Source organism: Odontomachus brunneus, unplaced genomic scaffold (genome assembly GCF_010583005.1).
Source record: "Odontomachus brunneus isolate Ranch 3 - 2012 unplaced genomic scaffold, Obru_v1 Obru_scaffold_169, whole genome shotgun sequence".
In the NCBI taxonomy this organism is placed as follows: Eukaryota; Metazoa; Arthropoda; class Insecta; order Hymenoptera; family Formicidae; genus Odontomachus; species Odontomachus brunneus.
This window is the reverse complement of record NW_022639619.1, coordinates 39,091-58,123: the sequence shown is the minus strand read 5'-3', so window position 1 is coordinate 58,123 and position 19,033 is coordinate 39,091. Positions and strand designations below refer to the sequence as shown.

At 36.4% G+C, this 19,033-nt stretch overlaps 3 protein-coding genes across 7 annotated transcripts; 2 read left to right on the top strand and 1 right to left on the bottom strand.

Moving 5' to 3' along the window:
• The first annotated feature begins 1,619 nt into the window (after nucleotides 1–1,619).
• LOC116851245 (transmembrane protein 120 homolog) lies at nucleotides 1,620–6,003 on the top strand. Of its 2 annotated transcripts, none has more exons than XM_032830496.1 (6): nucleotides 1,620–1,937; nucleotides 2,488–2,606; nucleotides 2,748–2,906; nucleotides 2,983–3,075; nucleotides 3,163–3,380; nucleotides 3,567–6,003. In XM_032830496.1, exons 1-6 carry the CDS (start codon nucleotides 1,869–1,871, stop codon nucleotides 3,953–3,955), a joined length of 1,047 nt encoding a protein of 348 aa, XP_032686387.1. In that variant the 5' UTR covers nucleotides 1,620–1,868; the 3' UTR covers nucleotides 3,956–6,003. The 2 variants fall into 2 exon arrangements, with proteins under 2 accessions (XP_032686387.1, XP_032686388.1); XM_032830497.1 differs by having other exon boundaries at nucleotides 1,856–1,996.
• A 533-nt stretch (nucleotides 6,004–6,536) lies between these two features.
• Nucleotides 6,537–11,363, top strand: LOC116851247 (translocator protein). 2 transcript variants are annotated; one of them, XM_032830498.1, is made up of 4 exons: nucleotides 6,537–6,705; nucleotides 6,889–7,019; nucleotides 8,539–8,751; nucleotides 9,250–11,363. In XM_032830498.1, the coding sequence occupies exons 1-4, from the start codon at nucleotides 6,552–6,554 to the stop codon at nucleotides 9,463–9,465; spliced, it is 714 nt and encodes a 237-aa protein (XP_032686389.1). In that variant the 5' UTR covers nucleotides 6,537–6,551; the 3' UTR covers nucleotides 9,466–11,363. The 2 variants fall into 2 exon arrangements, with proteins under 2 accessions (XP_032686389.1, XP_032686390.1); XM_032830499.1 differs by having other exon boundaries at nucleotides 6,561–6,705; nucleotides 6,906–7,019; nucleotides 9,250–10,053.
• Nucleotides 7,947–16,916, bottom strand: LOC116851240 (serine/threonine-protein kinase ULK2). Of its 3 annotated transcripts, none has more exons than XM_032830483.1 (12): nucleotides 16,718–16,916; nucleotides 16,406–16,640; nucleotides 15,451–15,543; nucleotides 15,174–15,224; nucleotides 15,022–15,091; nucleotides 14,554–14,730; nucleotides 13,269–14,160; nucleotides 12,846–13,099; nucleotides 12,340–12,723; nucleotides 12,079–12,206; nucleotides 11,754–11,889; nucleotides 7,947–11,137 (listed from the first exon to the last, which is right to left on the bottom strand). In XM_032830483.1, exons 2-12 carry the CDS (start codon nucleotides 16,562–16,564, stop codon nucleotides 11,064–11,066), a joined length of 2,418 nt encoding a protein of 805 aa, XP_032686374.1. In that variant the 5' UTR covers nucleotides 16,565–16,640; nucleotides 16,718–16,916; the 3' UTR covers nucleotides 7,947–11,063. The 3 variants fall into 3 exon arrangements, with proteins under 3 accessions (XP_032686374.1, XP_032686375.1, XP_032686373.1); XM_032830484.1 differs by lacking the exon at nucleotides 16,718–16,916 and adding an exon at nucleotides 15,881–16,101 and having other exon boundaries at nucleotides 16,406–16,551; XM_032830482.1 differs by having other exon boundaries at nucleotides 16,406–16,915.
• Between the last annotated feature and the right edge of the window lie 2,117 nt (nucleotides 16,917–19,033).

Here is a 19,033-nt window from a genome sequence, read left to right as displayed (position 1 = left end):
AACGTGTACTTTTTCGTTTCTGACATAAATCAAAATGATCGCGGCAAAGGATCAGAAACCTTAAAGACAGCTATCCTATTTCTTCTAGATATCTTTTGATTGTTTTTAAAACATCTTTTAGTAATTTATACTGTCTGAGAGAATCTGCAGTATATTTGACGCTATAAATTTTCACAAAATATGTGTGCAGGTCTGAACAATAAGATTTCCAGAACTTGTAAACTAACGAGATACTACACAACATAAAAAGTCTGCTTAATCGAGAAACATGTTCTTCTATACTTCGTACTTTTCGAATTTTTCTTCAACCATGTTAAATCGTTGGACTTGATAGTGTTGCTTGCTTAGAATGCAGGATGGTAGACCATAGGAGGCAAGATTCCGGATAACGAAGGAGACAGGGAGCGATCCTTTTCGAGAAATCTTGAAGTAGTATCCGATATGTAGGCGCGACTACCTATAAATAATGCAGAGAAATAATCTGACTATCAAAATAGCCGAAACGATCCGTCCAAAACAAAGAGAAAACGTGCGATTATATATCGAGATACGCGGAATTTATTCTAAACGAATCGACGCTTAATGCTTCACCTTTTTTTTCTATTCAGGTTCAGTGGCGTTGCTTTCGCATTATTTTGTCGTTTTCATTTTATATTCTATACCATAAATCGATGTATTACTAAGGAAATAACAACCAAGACAATATAAATATGGAAATTCCCAGAAGCTAATAAAAACTACATTAAGCAATAAAAAGAGACTATATGAAAATGTCATTGGGTTTGGAAAAGGACGCATAGAATATGCATATCAAGGTTAAGATCATGTCGATGTATAATTAGAGGTTGAAAAAGAAAAAGCGCAGACAAAAGCGTAAACAAACATGAAAGAAGAGAATAAATAATACATAAAAAGAATATTTTTACCTGTTCTTCTTATTCTTATGTCCTCGCAATTTTCTGTTCGCAATTGAATTGTGAGGTATCGATGTGTCCATTTCGATAACCGCTCGAGAATCGATCGAGTGTCGATATTGTCGAACAAAGCGCGAAGTGAAAACATCGTAAAACGTTAAAACATTCTGTTCTTTTATTAAAACTTCCCATGTACAAAATAAAATAAACGTATATAAAGAAATAGCCACAAAAGGTAATAAATATAGCACACATATAAAAAAACAGAGTACATACTGGATAGTATGTTCGTATTGCCCATATTATATATATTTGCACTTTCTGTACTCTATTATATCTCCTCTTTTTCTTTCACGCTCGAATAAACTGTTTCGTTTTAAATGCCAAAAGTGCGGTTAATGCACGTTTCTATCAGCGTTGATTAAACTTTAATCAGAGTTTAAAGTCTTTGTTTGACTAGAGTTTAAACTAAGATTAAGGTTCAATCGATGTTGACAGAAATGTGCGTAATACATTCAAAAATTCAATACTTAACTTACGTGTTGATATGAACAATGTACTTTTATTCTTGTTCATTTCTTATCGGCCTCATCATCGTTTGTTATCGGGTGCATTGAATGCCCTTTGCTCTTTGTACCCATCTCTCTCTTCTCTCTCTCTCTCTCGCTCCTCCTTGCGACATTTTTACAACTCGTTACCGTCTGAAGACGTGTATTCGACGTGCGTCGTGTCGCAGTTGTATCACACTGCATTCTACCGCACACGCCGTTTCTATCTACACTCTTTCGCACTCTCTCGCACCTTCCTCTGCTTCTGTTGCTAGCTTTATTACATTTCAACTCGAGTGCGGAAAGTACATTCGAGTGCAACTGAAAGAAATCAAGAGACGATCCGTCGAGACAGACACAGACGTGTTCTCCGATTGAGCCCCATTGGACGCTTGTTGCCGTCGTGATGGACATCGATGCCGGGTCCTGCATCCAGGACTGGGACGATCTAACACAAGAATACAAGAACCTCGAGGTGAGAAAGATGTGTCACGTCGGAGCCTGACGAACGAGTCCGCCGGGTTTCACGACGAGGTTAAGTTCTTGACGTTTTCGTGAATGCGGTTGACCGGAGAAATGCTCTATTTCGGTTGATCGGCTGTTTCGCGCGTCACGTGACATTGTCAACGACCTTGACGATTGTCCTGTTTTACGATAAATCTATCACATGCAAGAAAGAATGCTTAGCAAATTCGAATTTTTTATCTACAATTAATATCAAACAGTGATGCTGCACAATTTTAATAGTTTGCAAACACAACTGTCGGTTGTGAGCGATTACTTTAATCAATTATATCAAGTAGAAATGATATAATTAGTTTATTATATAATAATATATATGTATAAAAGTATAATAAAAAAAATTACTGATAAAGCATTATTGATCTAAATTGACATTTTTACAAATTACATTTGCAATTTAGTCATTAATCAGTAACTAAACAAGGTTGTTACGTTTGCATCCTCATACTAATTGTATCCTTTCCTTTGTATTGTACTAATTGTATCCTTTCCCACATTTACAGGCACTAAACAGGGAGTATCTTGCAAAATTAGAGGAGGTTGGTGAACTGCAAGCAAAATGTGTAAAAGAGATTTCTCATCAAAGGTATCGGATGAATGCTATATCTAAATCCATGAAACAGTAAGTTGATAATATTAAAGAAATCTTTTAACAAAATAATGACTGTATTTCATCTTTGCCTAACAAATATTTAAGAAAATTATATAAATTTCTGTAATAAAAAGTTTATAATAATGTATATCACTTTTATCCATTTCTCAGTTTGAATATAAAGGGGGCACAAGAGAAATTACAGAAATCTATGATAAGAAGAGAACAACAACTTCATGAAATAGAGCAAACTTTGCCAAAATCAAATGGCACATACCTCCAAATTATTCTGGGCAATGTCAATGTATCTATATTAAACAAAAGTGATAAGTATGTTATTGTTAATAGTAATACAGCTAATACATATTATATTTTAATTGATATCATGATAATTGCTTGCTTTCAGATTCAAATACAAAGATGAATATGAGAAATTTAAATTAGTCTTATCAGTAATTGGATTTGTTTTGTCTGTGTTAAATCTGTTTATCAATATAAGGTGAGATGTCATTAATATATCAATATATTTTAATATTGCATTACTTTCTGCCCAGGAAAATATAATATTTTTGCTTATATTTCTCAGGACTCTAGAACTTAGTTTTATGTTCCTCCTGGTCTGGTATTATTGCACATTAACAATAAGGGAAAGCATACTTAAAGTGAATGGTTCAAGAATTAAAGGCTGGTGGAGATTTCATCACTTCCTCTCAACTGTAGTATCTGGTGTTTTACTAGTATGGCCAAACACAGGAGCGTGGTACCAATTCCGTGGCCAGTTCATGTGGTTTAACGTATATATCAGTAAGTGCTGTATAATTTGTAATATTAATGTAAAGTTAGTATAATAGTAATATCAAGATTATTTTTGGTATATATCTTTCCATATGTCACAAATTACTAAATCAGGAGAAAAATGAAATAATTTAAATATAACTTTAAATAATATATAATTAATAACTTAATTTTTTTAACATCTGTATCATTCAGGCGTAGTTCAATACTTACAATTTCGATACCAACGTGGCGTCCTGTATCGATTAAAAGCATTGGGTGAGAGGGACAACATGGACATCACCATCGAAGGATTCCATTCGTGGATGTGGCGTGGTCTTTCGTTCTTGCTACCATTCCTTTTTCTAGGCTACCTTTTTCAGCTATATAATGCATACACATTATATAAGCTGACGTTCCATCCAGAAGCGACATGGCACGTGCCGGTGCTTAGCGCAATGTTCCTAGTACTGTTCCTGGGCAATATAACAACTACCATTATGGTGATTCCTCAAAAACGTCGGGAACATGTGAAAGACCATCTGTTCGCGTCTACGGAGGAAAACGCACACGATAAAGAGAACAAGAGTGCGAAGAACGAGTAAAAAAAGAAAAAAAAGACACGATACTTCCGGCTAATCGGTTGGTTGGAGCCACAACTAGGTTATTGAAGCCGGATTACAACGAGGAACTAAACAGATGAGACTATTTTGTTGTATATGGTGCTGGTGTCAGTTTTTTCTAACGTAACAACGGTACTTATCTTTTTTTCTTTCTTTCCGCTGCGTTGTCGTTGCGCTCGAATCGTATGCATGAAGAAAAAACGAATAAACAGGCAAGTTAATCGAAAGCATGACACGTTTATAAATGACTTCGAATGCGCAACGTGAAGCGTTTTCGATTATGCTCTTGAACAAAGTTTGCCATCGAGTATTCTCTCGTGAATACTCTTTCTACAGGCTGTCCTGAAATAAACGAACTCAATCTCGACGATATATTTTGCAATAAGTTTTGAGTCGATTCTTTTTGAGAGAAAGTGAATAAGATTTTCCTGCTGTCTTCCTATTTTTAATTCCGTAAGATACGTGTAGGTTTGAAGATTCCGTGTTAAGTCGAAATCTGCTAATAGTACACTAAAAGATGTTACTTCATTCCTTTATCTTTTTTACGTTACATTCTATTATACAAAATTTTCATTTTCAATCGCTAAATTATCCAAAGACGACGCAGTATTTTGTCACATGACTAACTTTTAGCAAATTTATAACAAATTTTATGCCGGATTTAAATATGTAATCAGATTTTTATATCACCAAAGATTTTAATTTGATTTTTCCATCACACGAGATTTTAAAATTATTAAAATATTTTAGTTCAAAGGGATATATAATTTCTCGCAAGTTATATATTTCCATAAAAACTAGAGTGAGAAAAAAATTCCGAGTATATATATGAATTTAGCACTAAAAATCTGCATGAAGAATATTTCGAGTAATCTATGTGACAAAATGACTGTCGAATAGTGTTGTTCAACGTCTAAGTGTGAAAGAAGATGAATTCTAAAACGGTCATAGGATCGTCGCAGTTCGGCCTGATTATTCCGGGACATCCTGCATACGATTTTCATTCAGATTACATCGAACACACGCATTTATTTTCAATCGCATTAACATTGAACTGTCATGCTATATCATGATAGTGATCGCGTATCGGCGTCATATTGGATGAGAGATCGATGTCGATTAATTTATTCGCGGAAACGTATATGTATATATACAAGATATATACGCGAATAATGTGACCTGGGATAATAAAGAAAAGGATGAAAAATATAAATTATTTGATCATCTTTGTTTAGATCAGCCTGTGCACATACATTTGCATATATGTACGCACACGCACATGTTTGTAAATTACATAGCTCCTCTATAAGTATACATATATATCAAATACAAGAGGCGAGAGTCGGTAGAAACGAAACGCTGAGATGTTTCTCTTGGATTTGGGAACATGGTAAAATACATAGAAATATAGAAGAAACACGCGAAATCGTTTTCAAGATAAAAACGACTCGCCAACTTTGAAAGAAATAACTCGATGCAAAAGAAAATCCTGTTCATTGTCTTTCAAGGTATTGTGTTCTACGTATTTTTCGTATCTTCCAGCCAAAGACAGACGCTCCAGCGTTTTGTTTTCATTGACTCACCCGGTCGAAGTGTACAATCGATATCGCGTCGATTTTTTTGTACGTTCGTGCGCAATTCTCAAATATTTGTTCGATGATCAGAATGATAATTTCTTATTGCGCAAAAACTTAGGTGATACAACTCATGTACCATATGATTATTATTGCGCTGTCGATGTATTTATTAAGACGAATGTGTAAATAAAAACCGAGCCGCCTAATGCTACAATATACGAAGGAACGGAATTCGTCGGTAGTTAATCGCTACGCATCGACTTGCTAATTTCCCTTTTCTTTATGTTTCTCTTCCTCTGTTCTTTTTTCTTACACTTCCACTCGCGCATCACAAGTAGACGCAAAAACGCGCTTCTCGTCGATGTACACTTGATAGCGATCAAGTATACATTTTACTGTATGCTCAATTTGTAACACAATGGTGATAGTAAAACATATATATATACATATATACACTACGTCTGATACGAATTGTTTTAAACCTTCCGTGTTGTCTTCAAATATTCGATTCTCTCGCGAAGCATTTTATTCCTTCGTTCTTCCTTCGATCTATTCCTCTGTCGAATAGTTTGCGACGAAGATACAATCGTTTTATAAACAGCGTAATTGCGAAAAATTTTTTCAGTTTTTATTAAAATCTCAAAATTTATAAATACGCTTATATAATGCGTACTATACTAATATTAACTGACTAATCTGTCAGCAACTAAAGAACGAAATTTATTATCTAGCTCAAAGAAATTTGAAATTTCAAAATGTTAAATCCTAACTTAGAGCTCCTTCTATGAGATACTGAATGATGTAACTTTGAGGACGATTTCTTCTTTAATTCTCGCAGTCGACTATATTAATATCTTTAATTTGTTACTAGAATAATCATTTATTGTGCCTATGAATTGAAATGAAAGGAATTCGATTCTCTAGATCAGTTTGTCAGATTCAAACAAAATTTACACACCGGAGCAAAGGAAGGATCTTATGGCAGTAGTTACGTTACTGTTATGCAAGTCTGCGTCAGTTATCAATGCAATGTGCAGTGTCATAAACCGCTTGCCTTGCAGACGAATAGCCAGTACGTTCATCGACGTTCTGCGCGGACGTGCACTCTAAACGAATTATACCTCACGTTCCGTTCCAGACAGTGTTCGCACAGGGGTATGTGTAGCCGATATACACATTTTTTATCTTTTACCGTTATCTTATTGGTATTTCAAGTTACTTATCAGAAAATTAACATTTATTCGCATAATTAAATTTTTGTTAACTTGTCGCGATTTTTTGCGCAGTGATTTGAATTTTTGATAAATTATGTGACATTGACGCGCGTCAACAACGCAGGGTTTGTTCTATTGCAGTCGGACGAGATGCCGGTAAGGATTAATTGGCCCGCGGTGGTGGCGACGGTCATCCCCAATGCTGGTGCCTTCGTCGTCAGCTATTTCGTAAGGAAAAACATGCACTGGTACGAGGTGAGAATTCCCGAACGGAGGTAATCGAATGCGTCGTGCACGTGCCAGCTCACGTTGTAGTAATTACATCGTAAATTGGGACGCTAAACTATGTTTAGCTCACTGTCTCTATGTTATCGAGGCAATGCATTACTTTGTAAACGCATTTTCTTATCAATTTTCAATGCCAGACTCGTATGAACGATTTGCCGACTCTTCGCGTGAAAGTCATGCGCAATTACGGACGAATCGATACGCGAGACTTGATATAGCACAGCGCTGTGCAATTATTTGCGATCTACTATCCTTTCCCTCCTTTATCTTCAGGAAATGCGAGGAAATCCTTTATCTTGAGGAGTTTCAAGAAATTAGTTAGCACTTTTCTGTATTCCGTACCGTGACAACGACATAGCTGTGTACCTTTTATACCGATCTATATATAGATCTCTTATACTCACGAATTTATTCCCGGGAAACCTCCTGTTGTATACGAATGATATTTTACGATATTACAAAACATCAACAAACATTGTTAACAGAATACGGAATGTCGCTATATAGGAAATAGTATTTATTTTTAACTCTTAGTATACCCTCCATCATGGTCCATTGAATTAAATTTTAATCCGAATTTTCTTTCGCATGTGAACAGTTCTTGACTTTGTCTTTTATTTTTCTTAACTCTAAAGAACAAGGAGAAAATACGTTTGTCTTTTCTCTTTTCCTAAGCCCTTGTTCACAACCTTGCTTTAAGGCGTAAGAAATTGACCAACTACAGTCGATTATTCTTCTAAAAATTGACCATGGTTAGTCAATTTTTTAGGGCTTACGTCTTAAAGCAAGACTGTGGATAAGGGCTTATAGGATAAATTATTCCTTTAATTTAATCATCATGCTATTTAATTATCGAAATTGGTAGGTTCTCGTGACGATAATGATTACGCAGTATTATCGTTATTTATAATTATTAATCATTGCTTATAACTGTATAATATTACTTATAATCGTTTACACAATTGCACATTATATTTATAATTATATTTATAAATGTAACTGTGTATATATTATTCGTCATCTCGTAATATTAATAGCTTATAGTTACGCGTTATTTATAACTATAATTACACTCGTTCGTAATACATGATATTCACACGCGAGTGTACAGAAAGTATACGAAACAGACCTGCCTAAAAGATATCGAGCAAGTTACCAAAATGTTCAAGAAGAGATTCGCATATTATATGCTGGACATACACGTCGTCTGTAAAGTGATACATGTCACGGCTGATACGTCACCTTGGATTTGTATTTCGCTGGTATGAAGATCCGCACAAGTCGCGAGAGTCAACTAAATTCTATTTGCCTGCTCACCTGCCTACTCACTTTGTTTATCTACTTTCAGCTTCCTACCTGAAATGCCCAAGTTTACAATAAATTACACATCTTATTTCACTAATGATATAACAATACAGTTGCTTTGTACGTATATAATCCGTCGTCGTGCGTCGCACTCTCTTGACTCGTCGCTCGCATTTTCCAGTCCTTAAAGAAGCCGTCCTGGATGCCGCCGGCCTGGTCGTTCGGGCCTGTATGGACTGGCCTCTATAGTACATTAGGCTATTCGTCGTACATTGTGTGGAGAGATGGGGGTGGTTTTGAAGGAGCACATCTTCCACTTACTACCTACGTCTTCAATATCATCCTCAACTGGTCGTGGGTGCCGTTGTTCTTTGGCACTCGCCGCATAAAATGGGTAATTACATCTTACGTACACGCCAATATGTGTCTTAATCTTAAGCCTGAGCTTGATACTATTCGAGTTTCGCTTTTCTTTCCGTGAACATTATCCGCGTAATTTCAATTACTTGTAAATGAGCCGAAAATTAAAAGAATTGGAAACTAATTAACAAATTCTTAAGTCAAACAATTGAAGAGAGTATTCTTAAAGTATCTCGAACTCATATTTTCTAATAAAATCCATATTTTCGAAAACTAATATATTTTCTTGAACACTTTGTAATATATACTTTTTAATTATTCCTTAAATCACGTAAATTTTTAAAATATGGATTTTGTAACGCATTTTTTTAATATATATGTGAAAAAGATAAAATCTTTGATTCGGTTTTAAAATATCCGCTGCAAAAGTCGCACGTAATCTTAAATAGACTAGACGATTGGCAACTAATTAAATGGTATCACCCCAAACGGTCCCAACATCCTTAAACTAACGCTTTACACTGTTTTGCAGGCTCTCTACGAGAACGCGGCGTTGTGCATCAACACGGCAGCACTCCTAATCCTGTTTCACGAAGTGAACCCCATTGCCGGCTATCTCAATATTCCCTACTTGTGCTGGAACACCTTCGCCGTGACGCTCAACTATTTTATTTATCGAGACAACAAACAGATACCTGACGATGAAGAAGTCGTAGATGATAAGATCAAGGAAGTCGCGTTTTCGTAAACAGAGGGAACGGGAAGAGACGCAGCCAGCTTTTTCTAGTTCGCGTTGAAAAAGGCGTACCTCACAAGCTTAAACTTTACACTAATGATGGGCCAACGAGTGTAACACTAAAAATGAAACAAAGAATTTAAGGACATATAACATTCACGACAATTGATGAAAAATGTCTAGTCGCCATAAAACTGATTTTTTCGAAGACATTCCCGACAGGAATAGTTTCTCGGCTAGACATTTACTGTCTATTCTCGTGAATATTATGCGCGACTTCGGATATTTCAAAAAGAGAGAAAAGGCGGACGCTTTAACGGTGATTGAAATTGCTTAGAAATTCATGGGAGACAGATAATCGAACGCCCATCATCAGTTACTTTACTTTTGTATAATTAGCGTTACTGTTGCACCATTGCAGTGCAGTTGAGAACGACGAGACAAGTGCCTTGCATTGAACGCACAACGCCGTATAGTATACACATGTTTATTGATTGATACGAAATAAAGGTTAGTTAATCCGACCATGCGTACATTATACAGTGTACAATCGTTATATCTTAGTCGTTTTGAGTTAATAAATCATACAAAAAATCTTAAGAAGTCGGTGAAGGGCCGGACAGGAAGGGGAAAAGGGCGTGCAACGGGCTTTCACTTTCTTCGCTATCTACCCTATTCCGTATGGAACTACGGAAAGCTTCTTAATTAGTCTTGGTAAGATAGTCAGCCGCTTTGTTCCGTTCTCGTTTAGCGAACATTAGACGTCATAAATTCTTCATATATTCACCAGATAGACGATTCTCATATTAATGAAACAATAATGTTATATTTTTGTAAATTTCTCGCTGATAAGATGATTTAAAAATAAATTATATCTTAAAAATAAAAAAATCGAATTCGTTATCTAGATCACATGATGTTAGCAAAGATTAGTAAAATTGTGTCTCAACGATAAAAAATTATTCAATATTTAAATTATAAAAATCTTCTGAAAACTTCAAAACTATCATTTAAAACTCTATGTATACATAGATACATGTATACATAGATACAACTCTATGTATACATGATATTTTCAATTGATATATTTCATTAATATGTTTAATATTCGATAGTTTCGTTTTATCATTTGATCTTACGTTTGAAATATAACACGTGTCGATCAAGCTGTCGATTAACATTTCACTTCACCCGTTTACTTATCACAAATATTGCCGTGCTTTTTGTAATCAATGCGATATTTTTCACCTTTTCTTTTCTTTTTTTTTTCCAAATCGCAAATATACAACTATTTCATTTTAAGCACAGAAAATATACTACGTAATGCAGTTAGAAAGAACTGACTTTACGACACGTGTACGAAAAATCAATATGCATCTCTTTGGGAGATACTTTTAGAATGTTCATCCAGAGAACGGCACAAGCATCTGTGAACGCCTATTGTACGTTGAGACGTATACACCGTGTCTCGGCTTTCAACGCCTTTTGTACAGAATAGGGCAGAATATATTACATAAAAAGAGCGATATCGAGTGCGGTAATGGTACGGGCTCGGCTGATAGTGCGGGCGGGACTCTGCCGCTGCGCTCGGCTGCCGCGTTTCACAAGCGCTACGTGGGCTCGGTCGCGTAGATGTAGCCCTGCTGCTGCAGCACATACAGCCGCTTTTCTACGGCGTCTTTGTCTGAAAATTACCAAGCTGAGTTAATAAATTGAATTAAAGGCAAATATAATTGCAAAGATTTTCATATTTCGGACTGTAGAAAAAGATAGGAAAAAAAAAATGTAATTTTACGCGTAGTATGTATATATGGCGAGTTCAAAGTCTTATCACAAAATATGCAGATGTACTTTACTAACTGTAAAGTTTAAAACTGACAAGGTTTTAATAAACATAGATTCTAAAACAATTGATTTTTTAGATACAGCCACTTCTGTGGTTATTATCTAATAACCTGATTTTATAAGTTTATTGATATCAAAAATAATTTCTGGGACTTATGTTTATTAAGATGTTTTTGTTAGTTTTGAGATGTAAAAATATGCCTGTAAACTCTGACAGGACTTCAGGCACCTATATAATCGGTCAGTAATATCTAAATGTGATAAACATGACAAAAATTACAAATTTTTAATTCAGATATATCGTACTTAAGTTTTTTTCTATTAATTAAATTATATCACGAAATTTTGAAATCTATGTTAAAAATATCTTTCTTCATTAATTTTATCTAAATCGCAAAATTATATCGGAAAAGACTGATTCAAGTAAAATTGAGTGTAATAAAAACGACATATACATTTTATGAGCAGAGCACGATCCTGGCTGTGACTGACATGCTGCGACAACGAGTGCAATAATATCTGCGCCGTATGATAGCGTTGAAAACATTCCGCAGGATTTCCAAACAGCTCATCCAATGCTGCTGACTGACACTGCAAAACAAAATCTTATTAATTATATTGTGTATATTGGTAAAATTATATTGTATGTCCGACATATAACACTAAATCTATCTTTAATTATTTTTTACTGAGTATAACATAGATATGTAGTCAAGTTTTAGAAGAAGAAACGAGAAAAAGATGCAGATGCAATAAATGTTTAGAAAAATTAAATCATACCATTTGAATCGCGTGATTGTACAATATCTTGTCTGCCGTGGCACCTGTTTGTCGAAGAAGCCCCGCACTGTTCAGCTGCTTGCATTCTGTGAGGCACGATCTGAATTTCTCGTTCATGGTACTAACAACTGTAATACATTAAATATATAAATTAAATTTAATACGAGTATCAAACATCACACACATATATATTGATGTCGAAATAAATGTCAGTACGTTAAAAAATGAACATTTAATTACAACAACTATGTAATTACTCACCCTCCTTCACGCTGGCTGTCGGTTGTAATCTCCCAGCTTTAAGCTGCTGCGTGGCGAGGTTCAGGCCTGAGCTAAGCCACTGCAAAGCTCGAACCAGCAGGATCACCTGCTCGGCTCGCCGTCTAGTGGCCGCGTTACCGGCTTGCTCGATGCTGCCGAGAGGCGCTGCCTCTTCGAAATTGCCGAGTGGCCCGGCTCTGGTCCTGGCGACTTCACACACACATTCGCACAATGCCACAACGAAGTTGAGCTTGGCCAGGATCTCGTTGTGCTCGCGCTCGAGCAGAGTTTCCTCCGGCAATTCTGGCGCGATAAACGTTAACGGGCGCTCGTCGGTTGTCGTCGGTGGTATGTCGGGGAAGAGGCTTTGGAAACTGCCAGCTTCTGTAGATGATAGATAGACTTTAATATGCGATTTCACATATTCGAAAAGAAAAGCATCGTCTAAATTAGGCAGACAACAGACGACGTAAAATGCTTGAACGTGAGACTTAGACATGGATTACCGGATATCTCGGGTAGAGTGACTGCTCTGGTGCCAAATGGGATAACGGGCGAATGCCTGAGAGTGTTGTTGTTATCTTGGAAAGCCCTCGACGTGGGCGAGCCCAGCACCGCAAGTGGTCCGGTAAGAAGCGGAGACGATGCGCTATTGTTACCTGTAGATCGACGTAGTGGTGAAGTACCGCTCGGGGTGTGCGAATGCCTCGCTACCGGACTAACCTGCCAGGTATTCGGCGGCGGTGGTGTCTCACTCAACCTGTTGCATACGTAAATTATATTTAATATTGTTCTACTTCCTCATTTTTTAATTATAATCACGATATATTCAAATACTTAAATTATTAAGATTTAAGTAATAACGAAAGCAAATAACTCCAAACACTACATCAGAGCTTTGATATTCGCAAGAAAAAAAGGACTCGTACCTTCTACCAGGTGGAGTACCGATAACAAATTGCACACTGGGCGGGCTGAGAGAGCCGATGTCCGGTGGATGACTCCTGTGAGAATCCACGCTACGTTTCATGCTGATAGGTTGAGACCGAGGCACGACGCTGCTCCCGGATCGGGCATTCGTCGAAGGTGACGACGGCTGCGGAGCCACGTTCCGATTACACGGAACAGGAATCGGCTCGGAAATGGGAAGGTAGCACGGCCGAGGTGGACTGACAGCTTCCCTGCTTGTTTGCTTGGTATAATCGCACAATTTCGACAAACATGGCCGCGGCGGGCTGACGGCGTCCCTATTCGCCTGTTTGGTATATTTGACCGATTGCGGATTGGGATTATTGTCGGCGTCGCTGCTGAGGTCACTTGGCACGAGAACAAAGTCGTCCTCGGGGCTGGAACACGGACTGCTCGTCTCGGGCTCCTCCGATCTGTCAACGATCGGCGCAGCTTCCGGCATTGCTGTCGTCCTCGGCGACGCTGACAATTCGGCAGATACCGGGCTCGGAGTCATCCTGGTGCCCTGGAGGAACGGATGATTGAAGAACTCATCGAAGCTCATACGATCAGGCGGGTTGCGCTTTAACAAGCCCATCAAAAGATGTGTCAATTCCGGCGATGTTCCAGACGGTATGTCAGGTCTGAGGTCGACGTTTTTCTCGTACATTGACTTGAGCGCATGGGGATTGCTAGCCTGGAACGGTGCTTTGCCGGTGAGACACTGATACACAATGGTACCTAAAGACCACAGATCCGCCTTCGCGTCATATTTATGCGACATAATAACTTCCGGTGCCATATACATCGGCGAGCCGCACAACGTAGCGGCCATTACACCGTCTTTTAAAAATCGAGCGAAGCCAAAATCAGCTGAAATTAAAAGATCATATTAGAATAAGTCCTAGAAGTAATAGAAAATTAAAAGCTATATCGTTTCTTTATTACTTTCGAAAAAAACTTTGTAAAAATATAGACTAGAGAGTAAAAATAAATGGCACGTAGTGTGTGCTTTTGTGTTAAATCACGATATAGTAATTTATGCGATATAGTATCTTATTATAAATTTCATGTTCTGTATAGTACATTTTTAATAATTTAATTTTATAAAAACTAGCTTTACATGTGCAATCCACAGCACAAAAACACTCACCACTATTGCCATAACATATTACAGATTAACATTATAAATTGATCTTACATATAGATAATTGATCTTACATAGAATTGATTGTACACATATGTCAAGATGAGAAACACTCTTACCTATCTTCACTGTTATTTGATGTGGCTGTGGACATGCTCTGCCGCCATTATAACTCAATAGGATGTTCTGTGGTTTGAGATCCCTGTGTACTATACCTTTCTCGTGCAGTATCTTCATTGCTTCAGCTATCTGCCTCAGAAATAGCCTAATAGTATCTTCGGAGAGACTGCCTTTTGCTAAAAAACAGAGATAAATTTATGTATGGGTGTGTATGTAAAAATACATAACATAATACATACACATTATAATTTTATTGCCACCAAATAACGGGTTAAAATGTTACACAATTATGTATACAATGATTTTGTCAAATATTAAATTTGAACTGTTGAATGTTATCACTAATTAATTCTTCATTTTTATATTTATTTCTTTTTCAAATAATTTTTTAATTATAATTCGTTTATTGAAATAGTTTTTCAATCAATTGTTCAAATCATTGTTTAAATACATCTAATTGAACTCACCAGTCAAGTAATCTGCCAAATCACCACCGTTACAATACTCCATGATTAGGAAGACATTATGAGTAGAATCCTGTGTGTAAAACAATATTAATTTCATTTTTTGTCTTATATAACACAAAGAATATTAAAAAAAAAAAATAAATAAATCTTACCTTACAATCATACAATGCAACAACATTCTTGTGATGCAGTCTGGTTAATGCCTTCAAGAAAAATTAATATTAAAAAATATTCTATTTTTACTTTACTTAGTAATTTATTATAACAAATTATACACAAAAACATGTATATAATAATATAGAGAAATATCATGTCTCAAAGATTTATAAATTATATTCTTCCACCTCTTTTTACTAATGTCATTAAACTTAAATATGACCAATGTACCAAACATACTTTAGTACATTGAAAACATATTTTGGTACGTACTTTTAGGATCTTGATCTCTTCCTTAAGCAGCTCTTGTGATTTGGCTAAATTCTTCTTTGTGATACATTTAATAGCCACCACAAAATTTGGTTTCTGTGAAATACATCATAGAATATACATAGAATATAAATTAAACTAATCTTAGAATAACAGATCTCAATAAGAACATTGCATCATCCTATGAAATAAGATATCAAAGTTTTACATTGAAAAAATTCCCAGATTATATATTCTAAAAAAGATAAGATTTTGATAAGATTTAAAAAAACAAATAGATAATTATATCTAATTCACTCAAAATAAATAAAGACATTCAGAAAGATTTGTAAAACTATTAAAAGCATTAAAACTAATTAAAACAAAATTTTAGTAAATTTAACTGTTATAAGTAATATAACATTGTAAGTATTAAAATGTTATCAATGCATACCCACTAACATGTGCGAGTTAAGTTCGCATCAATTTTTTGCATTTGGTTATACTTCTAATTATAGTTGATTATAGAATAATTTAGGTATATTTTTTCTCTAATAAAGTGCAGGATGGAATGCTTTAAGTTGTCACACTTGTAGGCTACTGCTGATGGGCTTGCACAGTAATCAGTTATAACAGGAGCCAAACTGACAGTATACACGACATCCAACATCACAACTGCAATAGATATGATTCAGGAAAAACTTAAATATATCTATTATGTCCTTATCTACATCAGATAAAAATATAATACAACGTCAATGTTTACTATATATTATCACTTTGGCTTTTGTCATAACCAATTACTACACAAGCTTGTAGACAGTGACAATTTCGTGAGTTTATAGCTTTATTAGAAAAAAAAAAACGTGTCTAAAACGTTTCATAGCCGACCTTTATCGTCTATTATTTAAATTTTAAATGATAGCTAACTAATTCTGACTCGCAAACAAAATAACGACAGTCGCAGAAATGTGCTTACTTTGCGATGTCTGCCCCTGAAAACCACGGCGAAGGCGCCGTTGCCGATCATATCCCGACCATTGTATTCGTAGTCGCCGATGATCTCCATCTCGTCTCGGTGATGGTGGTGATCTCTACCGACTTGCTGCTGCGGGCGAGGTCGACTGTTCACCAGCATAGGGATGCATCGAACAGGATCGATATGCCGACGAGATCGTCGTCGTCGTCGTCGTCGTAGCCGTGGCTTTCGTCCGCTTCAACAAGCGGATTAGTTGATCGTTAGATTCACAACTTCGATCACGCTGGCATGGTCCGGCGAAGATTTAAGAACCTGCATGTTGTCACTTGGTCTTATGCGTCGGATACTCGTCGATCGTGGCGTCAATTCGGTACCACAGAACGGATCGTGATGGGAACATCGGAGGTGGAGAGAGGGACGAGTGGTCAGAGTTGACGCGCGATATCAGCGCAAAGATGGAGGGGGTAACAGGGAAGAAGCAAGAGAGAGACAGAACGAGAGAGAAAGATGGTGGAGAAGTCCGAAAACACAAACACACCGTACGAAACGCGCGCTATGCATGTAGGTCATTGATAAAATATTAGTGAAGATGGGTAAACTTTACTGTGCACTGAAATATGTACTTGGAACACGTACTGCCTTTTGAGGCTGCGGGATGAGAGAGAGGTTTCTTGTTTCCTCTCTTATACTTGTCTGGTTCATAGGCCGGTATTCATAGTCGGTCTTAAGCCAGCGGCACACGGTGCTTGTTTTCGTGCTGTATTGCTTGCTGGATAGAAATACTCTGTTTTTATTGGCGCATTTCCATCCATCTTCAGAAATATACCAATCAAAATAGAGTATTTCCATCCAGCAAGCAATCCAAAGGCTCGATTCTCTAACTAGTTGCGTATACGTAAGTTTTACTGCGCAGTTTAATCATATCGTAAAATAGCTGCGCAGTAAAACTTACGTATACGCAACTAGTTAGAGAATTGAGCCCCAACACGGACTGCGTTCCGAAATTCGCTGCCAGTGCTGAAATTCTATAATATACGTGACATGAACTATAGATTTTCAGTACTAGCAGTGAATTTCGGAACGCAGCCGAAAACAAACACCGTATACCACTGGCTTTATATCTAAAGCCCGTATCATACTAGCGATTGGCGATTGATGATTAAAGATTGAAACTTGACTAATTGAAACAAAACAAGCCAAGGTTGAAGCTCGTTGATTCGTCAAAATCTAATCTTCAATCGTCAATCGTCAATTGCTAGTGTGATTTGGCCTTTAAGCCATTTTAAGTTTATCTTCAGATGATGTACGAATCATTTCATTGGCTACGGAGTATCTAAAAATGAACTTAAGACAGCTTAAATATAAGACTCGACTATGAATACCGGTTATAGTTTAGTCGAGTGGGACCTGATTGACCACGGTACGATTGGACACAAATTGTAATGATTGGTTCGACCTGATAATTCACTAGATAATTCACTAGATAATTCACTAGAAAATATGATACAATCCAAGTTAAAAGTTAAAGATAATATGGGTGCTTTCCAATTACGTACACTGTGTTACACAAAACCAATTTATTGGTTGCATATTATCTTACAAGATATTTTAGATAATATATGAACAATAAACTGGTTTGTATATGTGTGTGTCAAGATGTGTTAAGCAATTGGAAAGCACCCTATGAAAAGCAGTGACCACTGAATGGCAATGACTTAAGCTTATGAACGAAAATTTAAGATACAAAAAAAATATATATATTTTTTTTATTTATTAGTATTCACTTATCAACTTATTATTAAGAAAAACAAAGCAAAGATGGTTCCTAATTCGGAGATTCAGTTTATGTTTAAAAATCAGCCGACTTAGCTTTTGGTTCAGACTGTAGGTCCCGAGCCACAATAGATGTAGTAAACTTTAAGCCTTAAGAAATTGACCAATCACAGTCGATTATTCTTCTCAAACTTGACTATAATTGGTCAATTTCTTAAGGCTTAAATCTACTATACCTATTATGGATCGGGACTAATAGACAAAGACAGAATGTTATTTTAGACCTACCAAGCATGCTCTCTCTCATCCTGCAATACTCAAGAGGTAGCGCGCGTTCCAGGTAGTATATATTTTAGTGGTGTACTTATATATTTATAGTTTATGTGACATATATTATAGATGAATAAACACCGTTTGCGGAACAAACTTTTCCGATCTTACTAGATCCAACTTATTTTTACCAGCATAAAAACAAGTTAGATCTAGTAAAATTTAGAGATATACTAGAAATATACCAACTAGAATTAAGCATTTCTATGCTGCGTTCGTTTTGGCGCTTACAACGCTCTGAGCATCATTTCATCCTTTCTTCAAATACTAAACAAGTTTCTATCAAATACTAAACAAAGACAAATGATATTTACACGTGCTATAAGCGCCAAAACGAACGCAGCCCTAGTATATCACTGAATCTTATCAGATCAACGTAAAAACAAACACCGTGTGCCGTTGGTTTAAGCGCTTACTTAATTCTTTTACTGTTGAATGCACAGTCACTAGATGCACTCACTAATGGCTCCTGTACACAGGACGCGGTAATGCTTGCCGCGCGGCGGAAGTCCACGCGACAGCCAA